The sequence below is a fragment of the Pseudopodoces humilis genome, chromosome 6 (genome assembly GCF_049639895.1).
Source record: "Pseudopodoces humilis isolate 2021_Gansu_Grassland_sample_001 chromosome 6, ASM4963989v1, whole genome shotgun sequence".
Classification (NCBI taxonomy): domain Eukaryota; kingdom Metazoa; phylum Chordata; class Aves; order Passeriformes; family Paridae; genus Pseudopodoces; species Pseudopodoces humilis.
This window is the reverse complement of record NC_142205.1, coordinates 49239477-49255302: the sequence shown is the minus strand read 5'-3', so window position 1 is coordinate 49255302 and position 15826 is coordinate 49239477. Positions and strand designations below refer to the sequence as shown.

General features: G+C 50.8%; 1 protein-coding gene across 2 annotated transcripts; it reads right to left on the bottom strand.

The window, feature by feature from the left end:
* Positions 1 to 3092: 3092 nt before the first annotated feature.
* Positions 3093 to 15435, bottom strand: C6H4orf54 (chromosome 6 C4orf54 homolog). Of its 2 annotated transcripts, XR_015772807.1 has the most exons (3): positions 11020 to 15435; positions 6590 to 6713; positions 3093 to 5260 (listed from the first exon to the last, which is right to left on the bottom strand). XR_015772807.1 is itself a non-coding variant. In XM_088057031.1 (2 exons), exon 1 carries the CDS (start codon positions 15433 to 15435, stop codon positions 11029 to 11031), a length of 4407 nt encoding a protein of 1468 aa, XP_087913157.1. In that variant the 3' UTR covers positions 3093 to 6713; positions 11020 to 11028. The 2 variants fall into 2 exon arrangements, 1 of the variants encoding a protein (XP_087913157.1); XM_088057031.1 differs by having other exon boundaries at positions 3093 to 6713.
* Positions 15436 to 15826: the final 391 nt, after the last annotated feature.

Below are 15826 nucleotides of genomic sequence, written 5' to 3'. Positions count from 1 at the left end.
CAAACCCTCTGCCCAGAGGAGAGGTAAGACCCAGGCACTCCTCCTCAGTGTCAATTCTGCCCTCAACATCCACTCACAGTCTGCACCCTCCGTGCTGTAGACACTGATACCTCCACTACTGTTTCAGGATCAAACTGAAGACAAGCTTTGGCATTTGTTATTTCTACTTGCTCTTTGTGTCACACAAAAAAGAAATGAGTGGAGCTACTTACTCACCTAGCAAGAGGCAGTCTCCTCCTGCAGTGACCTGACACCCTAAATATAGAAGGTGGACAATGAAATAGTTGCCATGACCATTTTTCTTGGAAAGAGTGGAGATGTCAACAGATGACACCTCAGCCCCACTCTGCCAGGCTTGCCTGTCAATTTATGACCCAAAATCAGAATAAAAAGGTTCTAGGTAATGCAATTTATATCTGTAAGATCTTTGATACCAGTAATCCCACTGCAAGGCTTACCCCTTCTCAATTTTATCAAATTGAAGAACCAGCCTGTAAAAGGAAATTGTGGACCTTCCACAGCTTTGACACTTAAACAGAGCCCCTGAGACCCACATTACTCCTTCAGAAGTGATACGTGTCTTCCTGGATACCCCCTGGTATGGCAGCAGATGCTTCTGAAACTATCTGACCCCAACAGCTGGACATAATGGGGATTCCAGGAGAGGTTTAGTCCAGCAGCTGGGTAATGGAAGGCCATGGCTTCCTTACTTGAGCTCCATAGCTACGGAAACAACAAAAGTAACAAACTTCTAAAAATAAGGTGAAATTAATACATTGGTCGAGCCTGAATTTGAAGGGAAAACACACTTAGGGTTACAAACAAAGCAAATTCTCTGTTTATCAGATCAGTGGGGGCTAATCAAGATGTAAAATATGTATTTAATAATGGTATTACATGTACTTTCAAGTAAACAGCAGTGGTAGCAATTAAACAATTCATACATGAAGTTTAGAGAAGCAAACAAATGCTCGGTTGTTTCTAATTGGAAGCCACAGAAGGAGCAGTGCAATGATAATCCAGCTAAGTCCACAAAGCAACCCACTTGCAATACAGACTTGGAAAGTTTCCCTTTCAGGTTTCCAGGAGTGCTAATTTTTAAAGAGTATTTTTCATCTACTCTTAAAAAAATATCCATATATGTAGGGATACAGTTTGGGTTTGGCAGGGAGATTACATGTTCTCAACAGCGACAAGCCCAGGGGTCAGCAGTTCTAAAATAGGTGCCTTATTTTTTTAGATTTTTTTTTTTAGAGTTATGTTCTATGTTTGGATAGCTTGCTTAAATCTGACATGAGGGAATTATCTGCTTCTCATTTTACTTTGTCCCTGCTCCTTTTGACAATAGAGTTGCACTTTTACCGTTTGGGTCTCATCATTCCTACAAGTGATATTTTAATGACTATGTAGAAACTTACAAGATTTTCTCCAACAATCCTTGAAAATCCCATATTCCACCTTTCAGTTTATTTAAGGTATTGTAAGAAATCCTCAAACTTTCATTTCAGTGGATTTGTGTGGTGTGAGGCACTTTGTTGCTGGACAAACACTGCTTGCAAAACTGGGCCTCTTTCCCTAAAAGGTTAAAGTTTGTGTCTCTCAGCTTATTTACTTTTGACCTCTCTTTTGTAGAGGTTTCAGCTTAAATTTTCCATCTCTTGTGAGAAAGTGCTGTGAAGGTCTTGTAACGGAGCTCCACTGAAATCAGGCTCCAGGAGCTCACCTTCAAGAAGAGTTCCCAAATTTTCTAGTTCACAAGCCCAGGTTCCTTTGCAGTTTCAGACTTCTCTGATTTTAACAAAGCGATCTAAGGCCTTTTTCCCTGCTCTACACACCCATTATTGTTTTGTGTCAGTTTTGGTCACCCTTTATCTCCTGGTAACCCAGCTTGCTCCTGTTCAGCTAAGCCAGTGTGGCTGCACTCTTCCCAGTTTATTCTTCCCTCTTCCCCATTCTTCCTTTCAACATCTGTTCTCATTCCAACCTTAAGTCTTTTGGGGCTGCCATGTGTGTGTCTGTATGGGAATCACTGCCTAAACATCAGCAGTGAAGCCACCAATGATATCTATTTTGGATGCAGTGCTAAGGTACAAATTCCAAAGAATCCGTAAAGAGGGGGAGGGAGAAAGTCACAAACACCAAAGGACTGTTTTACCAGTGAATTTGTGCTTCCAGCAAGGTGGGAAGGTCATGTAGCCGTGTCTTGGAGGGATAAGCAAATTCACAGCAGGTGTCTTCATATTGTCCTGCTTGCAGATAAATAATGAGGTGGGAATCAGTTTTCCTTTGGGAATCAGTTTTCCTTTAAGTATCTTGTGTACATGATTAAAAGGAAAGCCCATTTTAATGTGCTCCTTACATACTGAAACCTGAGAAGTAAAAGTGTTCTTCTAAACTGCAAAAGTAATAATTTAGTTTTATTTTGGGATTTTTTGGTGTTCATGCGTTTTTAAACACTTGGACCTAACGACAGAAACCTTCTCAATCTCCGTGAAGACAGAAGAACACACTAAAGCAGCAAAAGATTTTTCCTAGTAATAATTCAAGCAATAATGCTATCCACTAATAAACTCATCTTATCTTGTCTTGTATTGCAATATTGGGCAATGAAAATAACATAGGGAGTGAGCAGAAAAAAGTTATTCACCCCACCAATTGCTCTCTCTGAACACATTACAACAGAAAAAAATGCAGTTCTTTGGATACCCAAACCCATACACCAGTCAAAGTCAGTTCACTGAAACTGAGGATTTCTTTCTTAAATTATACTTGGGTAAAAAAAAAAAAGAAAAAAAAAAAAGCAATGCCAACTTCCCTTTGTCCTAAGAAGAAAGGATAAAGAGAGACCAGGCCAGAAAGAGACTTTCAATGCTGGGACAAACTCAGGGAGACCCTGAGTGTGGGGTTTTTGATCTGCTCCCTTGTGAAATCCTTGCTTCTGTTGCTGTTTACATGTTGAACCAAGTAATGCCTCTGTTTTCACTTGTTGTTTACAACAGCCAAGGTAACTTTGCAAATATACAACCAAGCAGGACTGCAGGCTTGCTTGCAGCGTGTCTTTTACTGAAAAATACATTTTATTTGTCATAACATTCAAGAAAAAAAAAACAAAACAAACCCCAACATAATACAAATGCCAACTCATTCAGTTACAAACTTTGGTACTTGGTGGTTTCAGACAATCTGTTCTCACGTGGCTGTGACACACTGAAGTGTTCCCACTGTGCAATTCCCAGAGCGACTCCGCCGTCCTTCAATCCCAGGCCCACATCGTGGGATCACTTCGGGTTTCAGCTACACACTTGCCACAGTGTTGTCTCCATTGAGAGCAGCTCAGAGAGTCCATTTCTCTCCAGTTATACATCTTCTGTTTCTTAATTCTTCCTCCACAGGCAACAATCATCAACACGATGCGTTCATGGCATTTTCCCCTTTTCCTTACAGCCCACCCCTCTCTCATCAGACATACCACCCACATCCTCTTAACAATCATTATCCTTCACATTTGCACTTTTAAATATCTTTACACCGATAACTAACCCACCCCTTTAAAAATGAGAGGAAAAAGGAAGGAGTGGGGGGCAAAAAAAAGAAATTTAAAAAAAAAGAAATAGGTGAAAAAAAAAAAAAAAAGCACAAGCATTTTTGAAGTATGTGTTCTCAGGTAGCCACAAGTTAATGGCAATATATAAGCATAAGGAATGACACTTTGGCCATCAATAATAAAGAATAAAGGTAGCATTGAATACAGACAAGGGGGAAAAACACCCCACACAACCCATAAATAAATTTGAAATCATTCACCAATTGATTCACCAAGGGCTAAATTTGATACTGGGCGAAATCAACCCTGTTGCAAAAGACCAGAACAACATTCTGGTGCATCACTCCAGTCCCACTCAAACTCTTTTAATTGGATCCTGACCTAAAATGCATGGAGAGTTGGCTGGTGCAGCCCTCAGACCCTGACAGCAGGGCTGGGAGGGAACTTGAGTGGTGCCCAGGATTTTGCCCTGCTTTGCACATGGGGTGAATTTCAGCCGTAACATACTATGACTGCACTGTGAAACATATAATACTAGCAGCTTGTGAGCCCTGACATGGAGGACTTGACTCTAATCCAAGATATGTGGTTACACATCACCCCATCCACTGGAGAAATTCACCACTGGGTATACATGGAGGAGCACCATATTACCAGAGTTTTTTTCTGGTGACTTTTTGTGGCATTATCTGCTGGGTCCGGCTTGACTCAAGGCCAGAGCTCGGGTTTTGGAAAGTGAAGAACCTGGTGCTCAGGTCTGCAAGGCACTCAGCACTCTGGGATGAGTTCAGCAAAGCTTTGCATAGATGGGAGAAGGAAAAAATCCATCCATTGAAGTCCCCAGGAATCTGTTTAGATATCCGAAGTTGGAGATGCATGTGAAGGCTTTGCTGGGTTTGCAAAGCGAAGCACCTTGCAAAACTGACCCCTTGATGCAAACAAGAAGTCTTTTTAGTAACAGACAAAATCAAGTAAACACTGTTTGACATTAGTATTGACACATTCCACTGAAGTAATCTCCCCTGAGAAAATAAATAGCTGTTGGTATTCCTTCATTCAATTGCTTTCATCTCCACAGGCAGTGAAAAAAAAACCCTGCAAAATTTGCCTCCAACAAACACATGTTGAAATCCTGGGCACTTGTTTTCTATGCATTTTTTCCTTTCCTTTCAAGTACACCGGGTGAAACTGTAAACCTGAGGTTGTGTGTGCAAACCTGTATCTTGTAAACTGCTACGTGAAACTCCACTCCGAGCACCGAAACAGGAAAAGGTAGGACAGAAACATTTTGGAACAGGGATGCTAGTATTATACTGAACGTCCTGCACACGTGTGTGTCACAGGGAACCATCTACTCTGGTACCTGCACTGTCCTGCAGTCCCAAGTACTGTTCTGTTTTACACTGATACTCTAATCACAACACCTACGGACTTATCAGGCATGAGGAAGGTGGAGAAGCATTCGTCTCCTTTAAGAGGCAGTCAGCTCAAATCCCAGTGGGAAGTTAAAGCTTGTAATGCAGGCTGTACAGCTGAAGAGCACAGGGGTCAGCCTTACACGATAATGTGCTCTAGCTGGGCACACCAAGCTCTTTAAAAAGGGTTACAATAGTCACTGGATTTCCACAAAGATGAAAATGGATGAGAAGATACATGAGAAAGCTGCTATCTGCACACTTGTAGGGATCTCATCCTGAGGGCAATTACACTTTGTGCCTGTAAACAAATAAATTGCATTGAAATACAATCTCACACATACGGTTAAAGACAGTTCTACCTGAGTTTTCTGTACCTTGTGAGTTACTCGGGAAAATGAAAACCCAGGGTTTATTTTAAAAATGGGAAACACTAAAACTTTCTTAAGTGCAGGAAACCTTGAGAACAGGTGGAAGAAAATCCTGCCTTTGGGCAAATACTTAAATAAAGACTTCTGGGGTTTGTATTTAGACTTTAGAATTCTAATCTGTTACACCTCAAGAAAGCTTTATCTTACGTAATTTAGGTTTGCTCTTACATTTATTTGCTTCCCGAAGTGCTTCACTTAAACAAAATTTTGGGCAGGGACTATTGAATTTTAGTTTTACTGTCATAATAACAATTCTCTTTTGGTGAGACAAAGTAGTTGCTGGTAACAAAATAATCAGTTTGAGCAGAGATGGACATATAAATTACAGCACTGTCAATAATCTTATAGTATATTTTCTTGTTTGAAAGGTAAATATTTTCTTAGCAAATTGTAATTGTAGCCCTCAGATAAATCTGTCAAATAGCTAAAGAAAAAACTGTAGTACTGAGGCTGTAACATTGAAAAAATCCTCTCAGGGGGCAGTGTCTAGGATCATGTTCTCAATAATGTTGCAATTTAAGGAAGAATAAACTGCAGTCTTAAAGAAAAACAAATGCTGTGCTCTCCTTCAGAACCAGGATTTTAAAATATTACATTCAATTTCTGGTTTCCCAGTATTTAAACACTGTCATATTTAAGGCAACTTGTGATATTCAACACAGAACAGAGGAGCAAACAAAAAATGAAAGCAATCAAATGTGTTTTCTGACATATACACAGTTTGTTTTGAACCATGCCAAAAAAAACCATTAAGGATAGATTTAACACTACAGCTCTTTTTTTTTGTTTGCAATTCCAAGTGAGAAGTAGAGATTACAAAAAAACACCTGATTGCAAATTGTGACTAAAACCTGTATGGAAGACCCTCATTTACTGCAACAAGAGAGAGCAGAGGGCTTTATTTTATTTTTGAGGAGCTGCAGGGCTGCACTGGATCATCACAACATATTCCAGGGACCTGAATGAAGCTGTGTGGTGATCCACACTGGAACACTGCTGCATTTGCACCCTGCATTTCACAAACAGATGTAGTGGCATCTCTACCATCAGCTACCAGTACAGAGGCAATGCCAAAAGCCTGGAGATCAGTACAAAAAGAACTTTGCACAAAATAATGCAGGAATTTAGTGTTGCTCACATAATTAAATGTAGGCATACTCCAAAACAGGGGGGAATTTAGGAGAAAACAAGAAACTTACATGCTTGTTTTGTATGATGAAGCAAAAAAAATCGAGAAAACTGTAGAAGCAGTTTTTAGCATTAATGTTGAAGAGCTATCAAGTGTATTTCAAATTAAAGAAGCATAATTCTTCTTCCTTATCCCTGTAGAAAAAAAATAAACAAACAAAACCAGAAAAGCATCATTAATACAGTCTGAACAATCTTTACTCCTCTAGAGAAGTGCATAAGTACCTCCTTTGCTGTCACAGTATTCTTGTTCCTTGTTTCCTAAGCTACTGCCAGCAATCAGACAAGGGCACCCAACTTTTTGTACTGAGTCAGTTGTTGGGCAGCCCTGGTTTCTTGAGCAGAACCCATCCGTGCTGCTCAAGGTGTGGAACGTGCTGGGAGCCCCACAGCTCCCAGCAGACTGGTCCTGGGGAACCCCATGGACATAGGTGGAAAAAGGGTGGTGTGACTTATGTGGGATTTAAGCAATCCATCTGCTCAGTTAAAGACCTGGGCATTTTCCTTACCAACACAGCATCCAGCATGGAACACAGCAGGAAAAGGGAAACAACCCAGACCCACATGCTCTAAGATTTGTGGACTTAACACTTAAATACTGGCTCAGGAAACCACCCTGGGCAGGAGGGGTCACTAAGGCCACCATAAACTTTTATTGGTACCAGGGCTCAGCACTACTGAAATGTTTCCTAAGCAGCCACAGTTTTGAAAACAAGGTCATGTTTTTTTCCATTTGTAGACTGATTTACTATATCAAATGTTGGAGCCTGTTTGGTTCTTGGAATATTCCAGTATTTCCTATTAAAACTGGATAAATTCTTTACTAAATTCTCAGCAAAGGCATCAGCATAAGTAAATCCTATGTACTGCATATTACACTGTAAGTTGACTTCTTGACTCTAGTGATGTAGAACATACATCCTGCTGAACAGGGAACAACTAAAACAAAGCTTAAAAGTATTAATTTATGAACCTTTAAAAATAATTTTTATATACTATCAACACAAAATTAATTTTTAAAGGCAGGCATAGATTATGATAGCAGCTGGGGAGAAAACACAACTAGTAAGTATATTTACACATGTATTTCTGTACTTATAATGTGTTTATGGTCATGGTTTAAACGGAACAATGAAAAATACCCTTCTAATATTGGCAGTACAATCTACTACAGTTGATTTCTACTTTGCTACCTGTTCTTATTATTTACCTAACACGAGGCAGCAACTCCAGAGAGTAAAATGTGTTAAAAACACATTTTTATTTATTATTTATGCTGGGAATGAGCTCCTGTCAGGCAGTTCACTCTCTACGGGTTGGCTCTGTCTAGGCTTAAATGCAAGTTTATTTGAACTAAAAGCATCAAGGAAGAAGTGCAGCAGGCAAGGATGATGTATCTAAAGCTCCCCATTTACACTGAGAGAAGATAAAAGAGAGAAGCAACCTTATGATATCACTCAGAAATATTCCCGTATTTTCCACTATTTTCTGCATATCAAAAACTTAAGAATAGTTCAGAAATGGCAGCTTGGATTTTGTCGGAACACAGATTGCTGGGATCCATTTTATCCCAGTGATTATGCAGAAAAGAGCACCAGATACAAAGGGCAGTGCTGGAAGAGCAGCAGATGTGCAGAGGATTTGGCATCAATCCACCACAGGCATCACACCATTACCAAAACCTCAAGTCACACTGACCTCCCACAGGTGACAGAGACCAAGATGGAGCAGTCCTTAACACAGTGATACAGCTTGTGAATGAAGATGTGAAAGAAACAGAGCAAAGAAGGGAAGAAGATAATATGGGAAATGCAGAAAGGAATTCAGGAGTGGAGAAAAGGATCATTCATTAAGTTCATTTTGCCGAGTAAAAAACAAAAAAAAGGGCCTGAAAGGACAGTACTTTATTTAACTCACACTCAAAGGACAAAATCTGACTGACTTAAAATCCATTTTAGGATCTGCACAACATTGCTGCAACCAAAAAACCCTGGTCTGGTGTGAAAGCAACTAACTGGAATTTAAAAAGTCAATAACAGTTCACCCTTCGATTCACATGAAATGACACTGCTGTGCTTGTTAAGGGAAAAACACCACGCTGAGCAAACAAATGCTTTTCATTAGGAATTAAGTGACAAAAGATACAGGAAAATAATGTAAAACAAAAGACAAAGTAGATAATAAAAGAGAGAAGAAGAAGAAGAATTATCCACAGGGACATGAAAATTCTGTAGGTGAATGAAAATAACAAGAAGAAGGCTACACATGTGATTCCTCTCTGGCGTATACCTAATTTTCCACTGAGAGGTAAGATACAGGAATAACCAAAGTCTGATGACAAGTTAAATGCATCCTGCAGCATGCAGTTAAAATTATTTATTTTAAGACTGTCAGAACAGGTCAAGGGGAAAAAGTGCATCCATTGTCCAGCAGCAGGACACCTCCCTCAGCAGGTCTGAGACAGCCCAGAGGGGGCATCCCTGTCTGTATTGGACAATGATCAATCATGACCTTGGCATGGTCAAAGATTGAAAGGGTGGTAAAATTAAACTGAAGTCTGCACACTGCTGAATGACCTGTACTGGGTATGCACATTTTTGCATCATCAGTCTTTTGGGGCAGCTCTCACACAATTTTGCAGTGCTAGAGTTCTGACACAGCACAACAAAGCAGAGCCTCTGTTTTAACTTCACCAGTGAGAAAGAGCAATTTGGTGAGAGCATCACCTGCCTCACCAGGCACTGAAGACAAGCTAAATACACAATAACAGGATAAGCCTCTGGGAACTGAGGGGCAGGGCACACCAGGAAATATGATGTTTTTCACTTTTAAAGAGTGACACAAGAAAAGCTGGAGGTTTTTGTTTAAACAGGTACTGTTACAAATATGTCTACTGTATACCCCACCTTTTAAAAAACATCAAGTCTCAGATCTGAAATCTAACAATTTCCTTCTGCTAGCAGTCTCAAATCAGGCTCCAAATGGAAAACAACTACTTTTTAAACTAATTTTTGCCATTTCATCTAGGTTCTCTGACTTTACTGGCAAGATGAACTCAAGTAGCACAGCAGAGCTCAAGTTAAACTGACATGTTGTCTGACCTGAGTGACCCATAAGGGCCAATGAAAACAACTTCATCCACAGCCAGGATAAAAGAATGGAACTTTCAAGATAAAGTAATTACAAGAAGAGAAGTAAGTGTATAAATCACACAATAAGGTTTCATTCAATAAATAATCTACTATGTAGCAGAAGACGCAAACTAAAAAAAAAAATTAAAGCAAAATAAATAACCCAAGTGCTGGAAGACAAAATTTACCCTCAAGCATGCAACTGACAAAGCTCAGCACAAACTAGTGGCAAACTTCTGACTGTTGCCACTCTTCCACTCTTTCTCTTTGCCTTTTCCTATACACCAGAAAACCGACTCTGTGAGTTCTTGGAAAGCCACAGAAGATTTGTGGCAGCTCTGCCTAATACTGCAAGGGATAAAGATGAGCCATGCATGCTAATGTAAGAGGCAGAAGGAGCAATGACACCAATCCTGAGGGCACTTCTGTAATATTTCAGGCCTTTTAAAACGAAATGTCATCATTCTTTGGCTATTTTGCACAGGACACTGCACCATGCTGGTTTCAGAGCATGCTGTATGCCCAGTCCCATGCCCTCCCCCTTGCTCCAGGACGGGCACTCAGTGCCCCTGCACACACATCCCTGAATTTGGAGGCTGACCCTGGGTTACAGCCCCAGGTAGTTGGACACTGCCAGGACTCTGGCACTCCAAGCTCAGAGCTGCTGTGTAAAACTGTGCTTTGCAGCAGTGCCCCAGGGAGCCCTCCCGCAGCACAGGCAGCTGTGGGCACCTCTGCCCCTGCCAGCAGCCACATGGCTCCAGGAGAGCACACCTGGGACAGCTCCACGCATCCTGCTCCCTCATCCCACTAACAAGAATGACCCAAAAGAAGGGTTTGCTTCTCTCAGACCCCTCTCTCACTCTTCTTGATGTTGTGGAGAAACAGGTTCAGGGGAAAAAGAAAGGTGCTCACCTCCCCTTGGGAGAAAGAGGTGAGAAGTGAGATGAGAAAGATGTGTTGCCAAGGAGAAGGGGCTCTTTCATGGCTTGCAAGATGGGTCCAGATGATGGATCCAGAGATGCCCAACCACTGTCATTCCTGAGAGCAATGGGAGATGCCTCAGCCATGGAGCTGCACAAATACAGGCTGTGCGATGAGCAGCTATGGTGTGCTTCTCTGAAACTGCCAAAAAAAGAAGCTGCAAGAAATACCGAACTGCACCAAGACGTGTGCCTAACCTTTCTATATTTTATGCCCTGGTGAAGGCCCCTCTGTGGACCTTCTCTCCCCTGAGGAGAAGCTGTGGCACTGCTGTCATTTGGCCATTACCCCTGACCCATCACCGGTGACTGCCGTGCCCGACTCACCCGCGCTCTTCACCGGTGCTCCACCACGAAGCGCATGGTGGTGCCGTCGAAGGAGGGCGGCGCGACGATCCGAGGGCCGGTGGCCGGCGCTGTGATGCTGATGACCGGCTTCGCCTCGGCTGCCCCGTGCCGCGGCGGCGGCGGGCCCTTGCTCGTAGCCACGTAGTAGGGACTCTCGGCAAAAGCCGCCTCTGGCGCTGCGGGGCTGCCAGGCTCTGCCGGGGCGCTGGCATCGCTGCCCGTGTGGGACAGCGGGCGCTGCAGGGCCCCGGTGGGCAGCACCGCGGCGGCGGGCAGGAGCCCGGGGTACAGCATGTACGTGGCGCCGTAGGCACCGGCATTGAGGGCGAGGGGCGAGAGAGGCAGCGGGACGGGAGCGACGGCCGGCTGCTGGGGCACCGGCACCTCCACGTACTGCCCGGTCTCGGGGTCGAAGAGGCGCCGCTTGAGGGGCTGCTGCACAGGCGTGTCCACCAGGTAGTACTGCCCGGTGCTCACGTCCAGCAGCACCTTGCGCTGCGTCTGCGGGAAGGGCTCGGCCGCTGTGGCCGCGGCGGGCACGGAGGGCGAGAAGCAGAGCAGCGGCGGCGGCGCGGAGCCGGGCAGGGCGAAGGGCAGCTGCGGGCGGTACAGGGCGGCGGCCGGACCCTCGGCGGGCGGCGGGGCGGCGGCGGGGGGCTCCTCGGCGGGCGGGGGTCCGGGCGGAGGTCTGGGGCTGCCGGAGGGCTTGGCCGTGCCGAAGGGCTGCAGGCTGCACAGCGCCGCCGCCGCCGCCGACACCGCGCTGGGGCGAACGCCGCCGCCCGCCGTGGCCCCCGGGGACGGGGGGGAGCCGGGCTCAGTGCCCGCCTTCAGCGGCAGGGACAGATAGTTCCCGCAGTCGGGGCCGCGCTCCGCGTCGCCGCCGCCGCCGCCGCCCGCGGGCAGCCGAGGGGAGCGCGGCGGTGCCGGGCCCCGCAGGCCCTCGGAGGGGGGCTTGGCCGGCGCGGGGGCTGCGGGCCCGCCCGCCCCGCGGAGCGTCAGCAGGGCCCGGGGGGCGCCGGGGGGCTCGGAGCGGGGCGGCGGCGGGCCGCGCTGCCGCCGCCGGGCCAGGCTCTCGAAGGCGGCCGCCTTGGCCGAGACCTTGTCGGCGGCGCTGTTGGAGGGGCGGCGGGGCAGGCGCTCGCCGCTCGGCCCCTTGCCCGACGGCTCCTCCGCCTTGTCCGCCGGCGGCGGCGGGGGCGGAGCGGCAGCGGCGGAGGGTCGGGACCCGGCGCCCCGCTCCTGGCTGGCGATAAGAGAGAGGACGTGGCTGTCGGTGATGGGCAGAGGATCGCTCTTGCGCTTCCACTCGCGATTGTTGAAGCTGTAAAGCTCCTCCATGCTCCGCACCGCCGCCGTCAGCTTCTCCAGGGCGTTCTGCACCGGCGCTGACTTGCTCTCCTCCCGCGGGTCCTCCTCCGGTCCCCGGCCCCTCTCGGCGGGAGGCGGCGGGGGCTGGTGCCGCCAGGGCGCGGAAGATTTCGAGACGATCTTGAGCACAGCCGGCTGGCGAGCATCGCTCTTGTTGGGGGCGATGGTGGCCACTGGCAGCCTGCCCGAGGTGCGGTGCACCAGGACGGTGCCCTCCGCGGGGCAGGCGGGCGCCCTGCCCCCCGCCTTGGCCCCCGCCTCGGTGGGCTTGGTGCCGGTGTGGCCGACCGCCTGGCAGGTGATGACCACGGGGGAGAGCGATCGGGGGACACCGGCGATGACCAGCTGCTGCCGAGGCTTCTGCTCCGGGCCGCCTTGCTCGGAGGCGCCGCTGCCCTTGTCGCTGCTGTTATCCCCCGAATCAGCGCTGTAGGAGCTTTTGATGAGCTTCCGCACGTCCCGCACCTGGTGGAGGATCCCCTGGGCTTTGTACTTGCTGTCCCTCACGTCGCGCACCAGGAACTGGGGCACCTTGTCGGGGCCGTCGGCGGCCTTGAGAGGCTTGAGTGGCTGTCCCCTGCCCTCCTCCTGCGGTCGGCCTGCGATCTGCGGCGTCAGCAGCTGGGCGATGCTGAAAGCGGCGTCCCGGGGCTGCTGCAGGCTGCCCAGGCTGATCTTGATCTCGGGGGCTTTGGGCTTGGCGGCGGGGGGCGAGGAGGCGGCGGCGGCCGCGGCGGAGCACTTGGTCGCCCTCTTGCCGGGTTCCTTCTCCCGAGGGGTGTGCTGAATGGCGGGGACGAACAGGCGGGACATCTTGGTGGACTTGCCGGCAGAGATCTCACCCAGGTCGGCTCGCCAGTCGTGCTTGGGAGAGAGTTTCAGCTTACCGACGGGCGCCCTCTCCTCCTTCCTTTCCGCCTCCCGCTCCTTCCAGGACCTGAAGGCGCTGTTTTGGCTGCGGAGGAAGGTGGCCTTGATGGCCTCCGAGGCGCTGCGCTTCACCTCGCACAGCTCCTCTGACAGCGCCCGGTCCAGGCTGCGGTTCCCCTCGCGGGGCGTCGACGCCTTGGAGGCCGGAGACCGGCCCCCGCCGCCCTCGGCCGCATCCTCTGCCGGCGCAGCGGTGCAGTCCGAGCCGCCCTCCGAGTGCCGGGAGTTCTGCCGCTGCACGCCACCCTCCCGCTGCCGCTCCCGGCCGCCGCTGCCGCCGGTGGGTTCCGGCTCCCGGCCCGCGCCCGGCCCGCTGTAGGAGGTGTCGGTGATCTCGCCCCGCTCCATTTTGAACTCGTGCTCCAGCTGCATCTTCTTGGAGATGACGTTTTTGAGGAGGCTGGAGGCGAACCTGGACTTCTTGCTGGGCCCCTTCCCGCCGCCCTCCGCCGCCGGCGGCTCTCCGGCCTCGGCGGCATCGCCGAGGTCCAGCAGGGTCACCACCCGGGAGCCCGCCCGCAGCCGCCGCGGCGTTTCCACGTGGGCGATCTCCCCGTCGAGCTTGCTGACCACGAACTCGAGGGCTTTGGTCTGCGAGCGGCCGGAGCGCAGCAGGCTGGGCTCGGCTCTCGGCCCCAGACTGCCGCACTTGAGGTCCAGGTAGGTGGACCAGCGGTTGATGCCCAGGGCGTTGTCGGACAGGGAGGCGGTGGAGGCGCGGGAGCCGGGGCGCAGGGTGTCGAAATAGGGGTACGCCAGGCTGCGGAAAGCCCTGGCCGTAAGGTTTCGCACCTCTTTGTCGGCATCGTCCAGCTCGCTGACGGCGCTGGAGGCGCCGCTCGAGTGCTCCCCTGCCCTGGCGGCCCCGCACCGCGTCTGCAGCCGCGCGGGCACCGCGATGAACTTTTTCGCGTGGTCGCGGACCGCATCCTGTTTTAAACTCGCACTGCGGTCGGGAGCCGCGGCGACACGGAGACTCATGTCGCTTTCATGCTTGGCAGCGTAAACAGTGTTTTGCTTTCCGTGCACGTTGCTAGACTCATTTATAGCCCGGGAAGCGGCTTTGATTGATAGGAGAAGCTGGGCGCCCGGGCTCCCGCCGGGGCGGCCGGGCTGCTTGGACCGGCTTTCCCCCGAGCTGGCGCGCTTGTCCCCGCCGGGGGTGTCGTGTTCGGAGGTAAGGCTGACGATCTCGGTGCTGCTGGTGTTGTCGATGCTGTCCGTCTGGTTGTTGGGGTCGCTGGTGGTCGTGCTAAGGTAGCAGCTATTCTCCTCCTCCTCCGTCAGCGTGTCCCCCGGGGTCTCGTCGCTCCCGAAGGAGGCGTAGTCAACGAAGGAGTAGATCACGTTGTTATCCTCGAAGTCCCAGCGGGCGGCCAGCCCCGCGTCGAAGTCCATGTCGTGGTCCACCTCGCTGAGCTGGATCTCCTGCGTGCTGATATAGTGCGCCTCGTCGCGGCCGCCGCCGGGAGGGGTGCCCGGGGGGGCGCCCGGGGGAGTCGCCTTGCGCCCCGCGACCTCATCCTCCACTTCGCTTTCGTAGCCGAAGGAGGACGAGGAGGTTTTGCCCTCCGTCGACACCGGGTCGCCCATTGCGGGAAAGCCGTCCGCCTTGGTCACGGGCGAAGGGCAGGAGGAGGAGGAAGACTCCGGGCAGCCCCCCGCCTCCGGCGTCCCGCCGCTCCCCGCCGCTTCCACGGAGCCGGGGCCGGCGTTGTCAGCGCCGCATTCCGCCGCCGCCGGGGAAGGAGGGCGATCCCGCCCGTGGTCCAAGGATGCTTCCTCCTTTCCGTTTCCTCCCCCCGGGGGTCCGCCGCTCGCCGAGTCGCCCTCCCCGGTCCCACCGGCTCCGCTGTCCGGTGCGGGACCGGCCGCTCCCTCCGCGCCGCCCGCCGGGGCCAGTTCGGGCTTCTGGCGGCTCTCCTCCGGCTCTTGCGGCGAGCCGCGGATCTCCACGTACGCCGCCTCCTCCTCCTCCTGCACGGGCGCCCCCGGGCCGTCGTACGTGACCGGGCTTGTGCTCGGGTCCCGCTCGGCCGCCGCGCCCTCCGGGCCGGCTCGGGGGCTGGCGGGCCGCTGGCCGGGCGCGTCCATGCCGGGGCCGTCGGGGCGCGGCAGTGGCCCGCGGGGGCGGGCAGGCACGTGCCGGCCGGGACGGGGGGGCTGCGGCCGCCCACGCCCTGCCCTCCCTTCTCCTCCTTGCCCTCCCCTCCCCTCCTCTCTCGTCCCCTCCTCCGCCCGGCGCGCCGGCTCCCGGCCCGGGAGGGCATCGCCGCCGGGGGGCGGAGGGGTCGGGCCGGGCTCGGCTCCCTCCGCAGCCTGAGCGGCACAGGACAGGCGGTCCGGCAGCCGCGGTGGAGCTGGCCCTGCGCATCCCGGCACGGGCCCAGGTCCCACGGGTTTTCTGAGATGGTCTCCGCTTGGGCGGACTATACATAGAGCCGGCGTCACTTAGGCCGGCTGAAAGAAATCCTATTTTAAACTT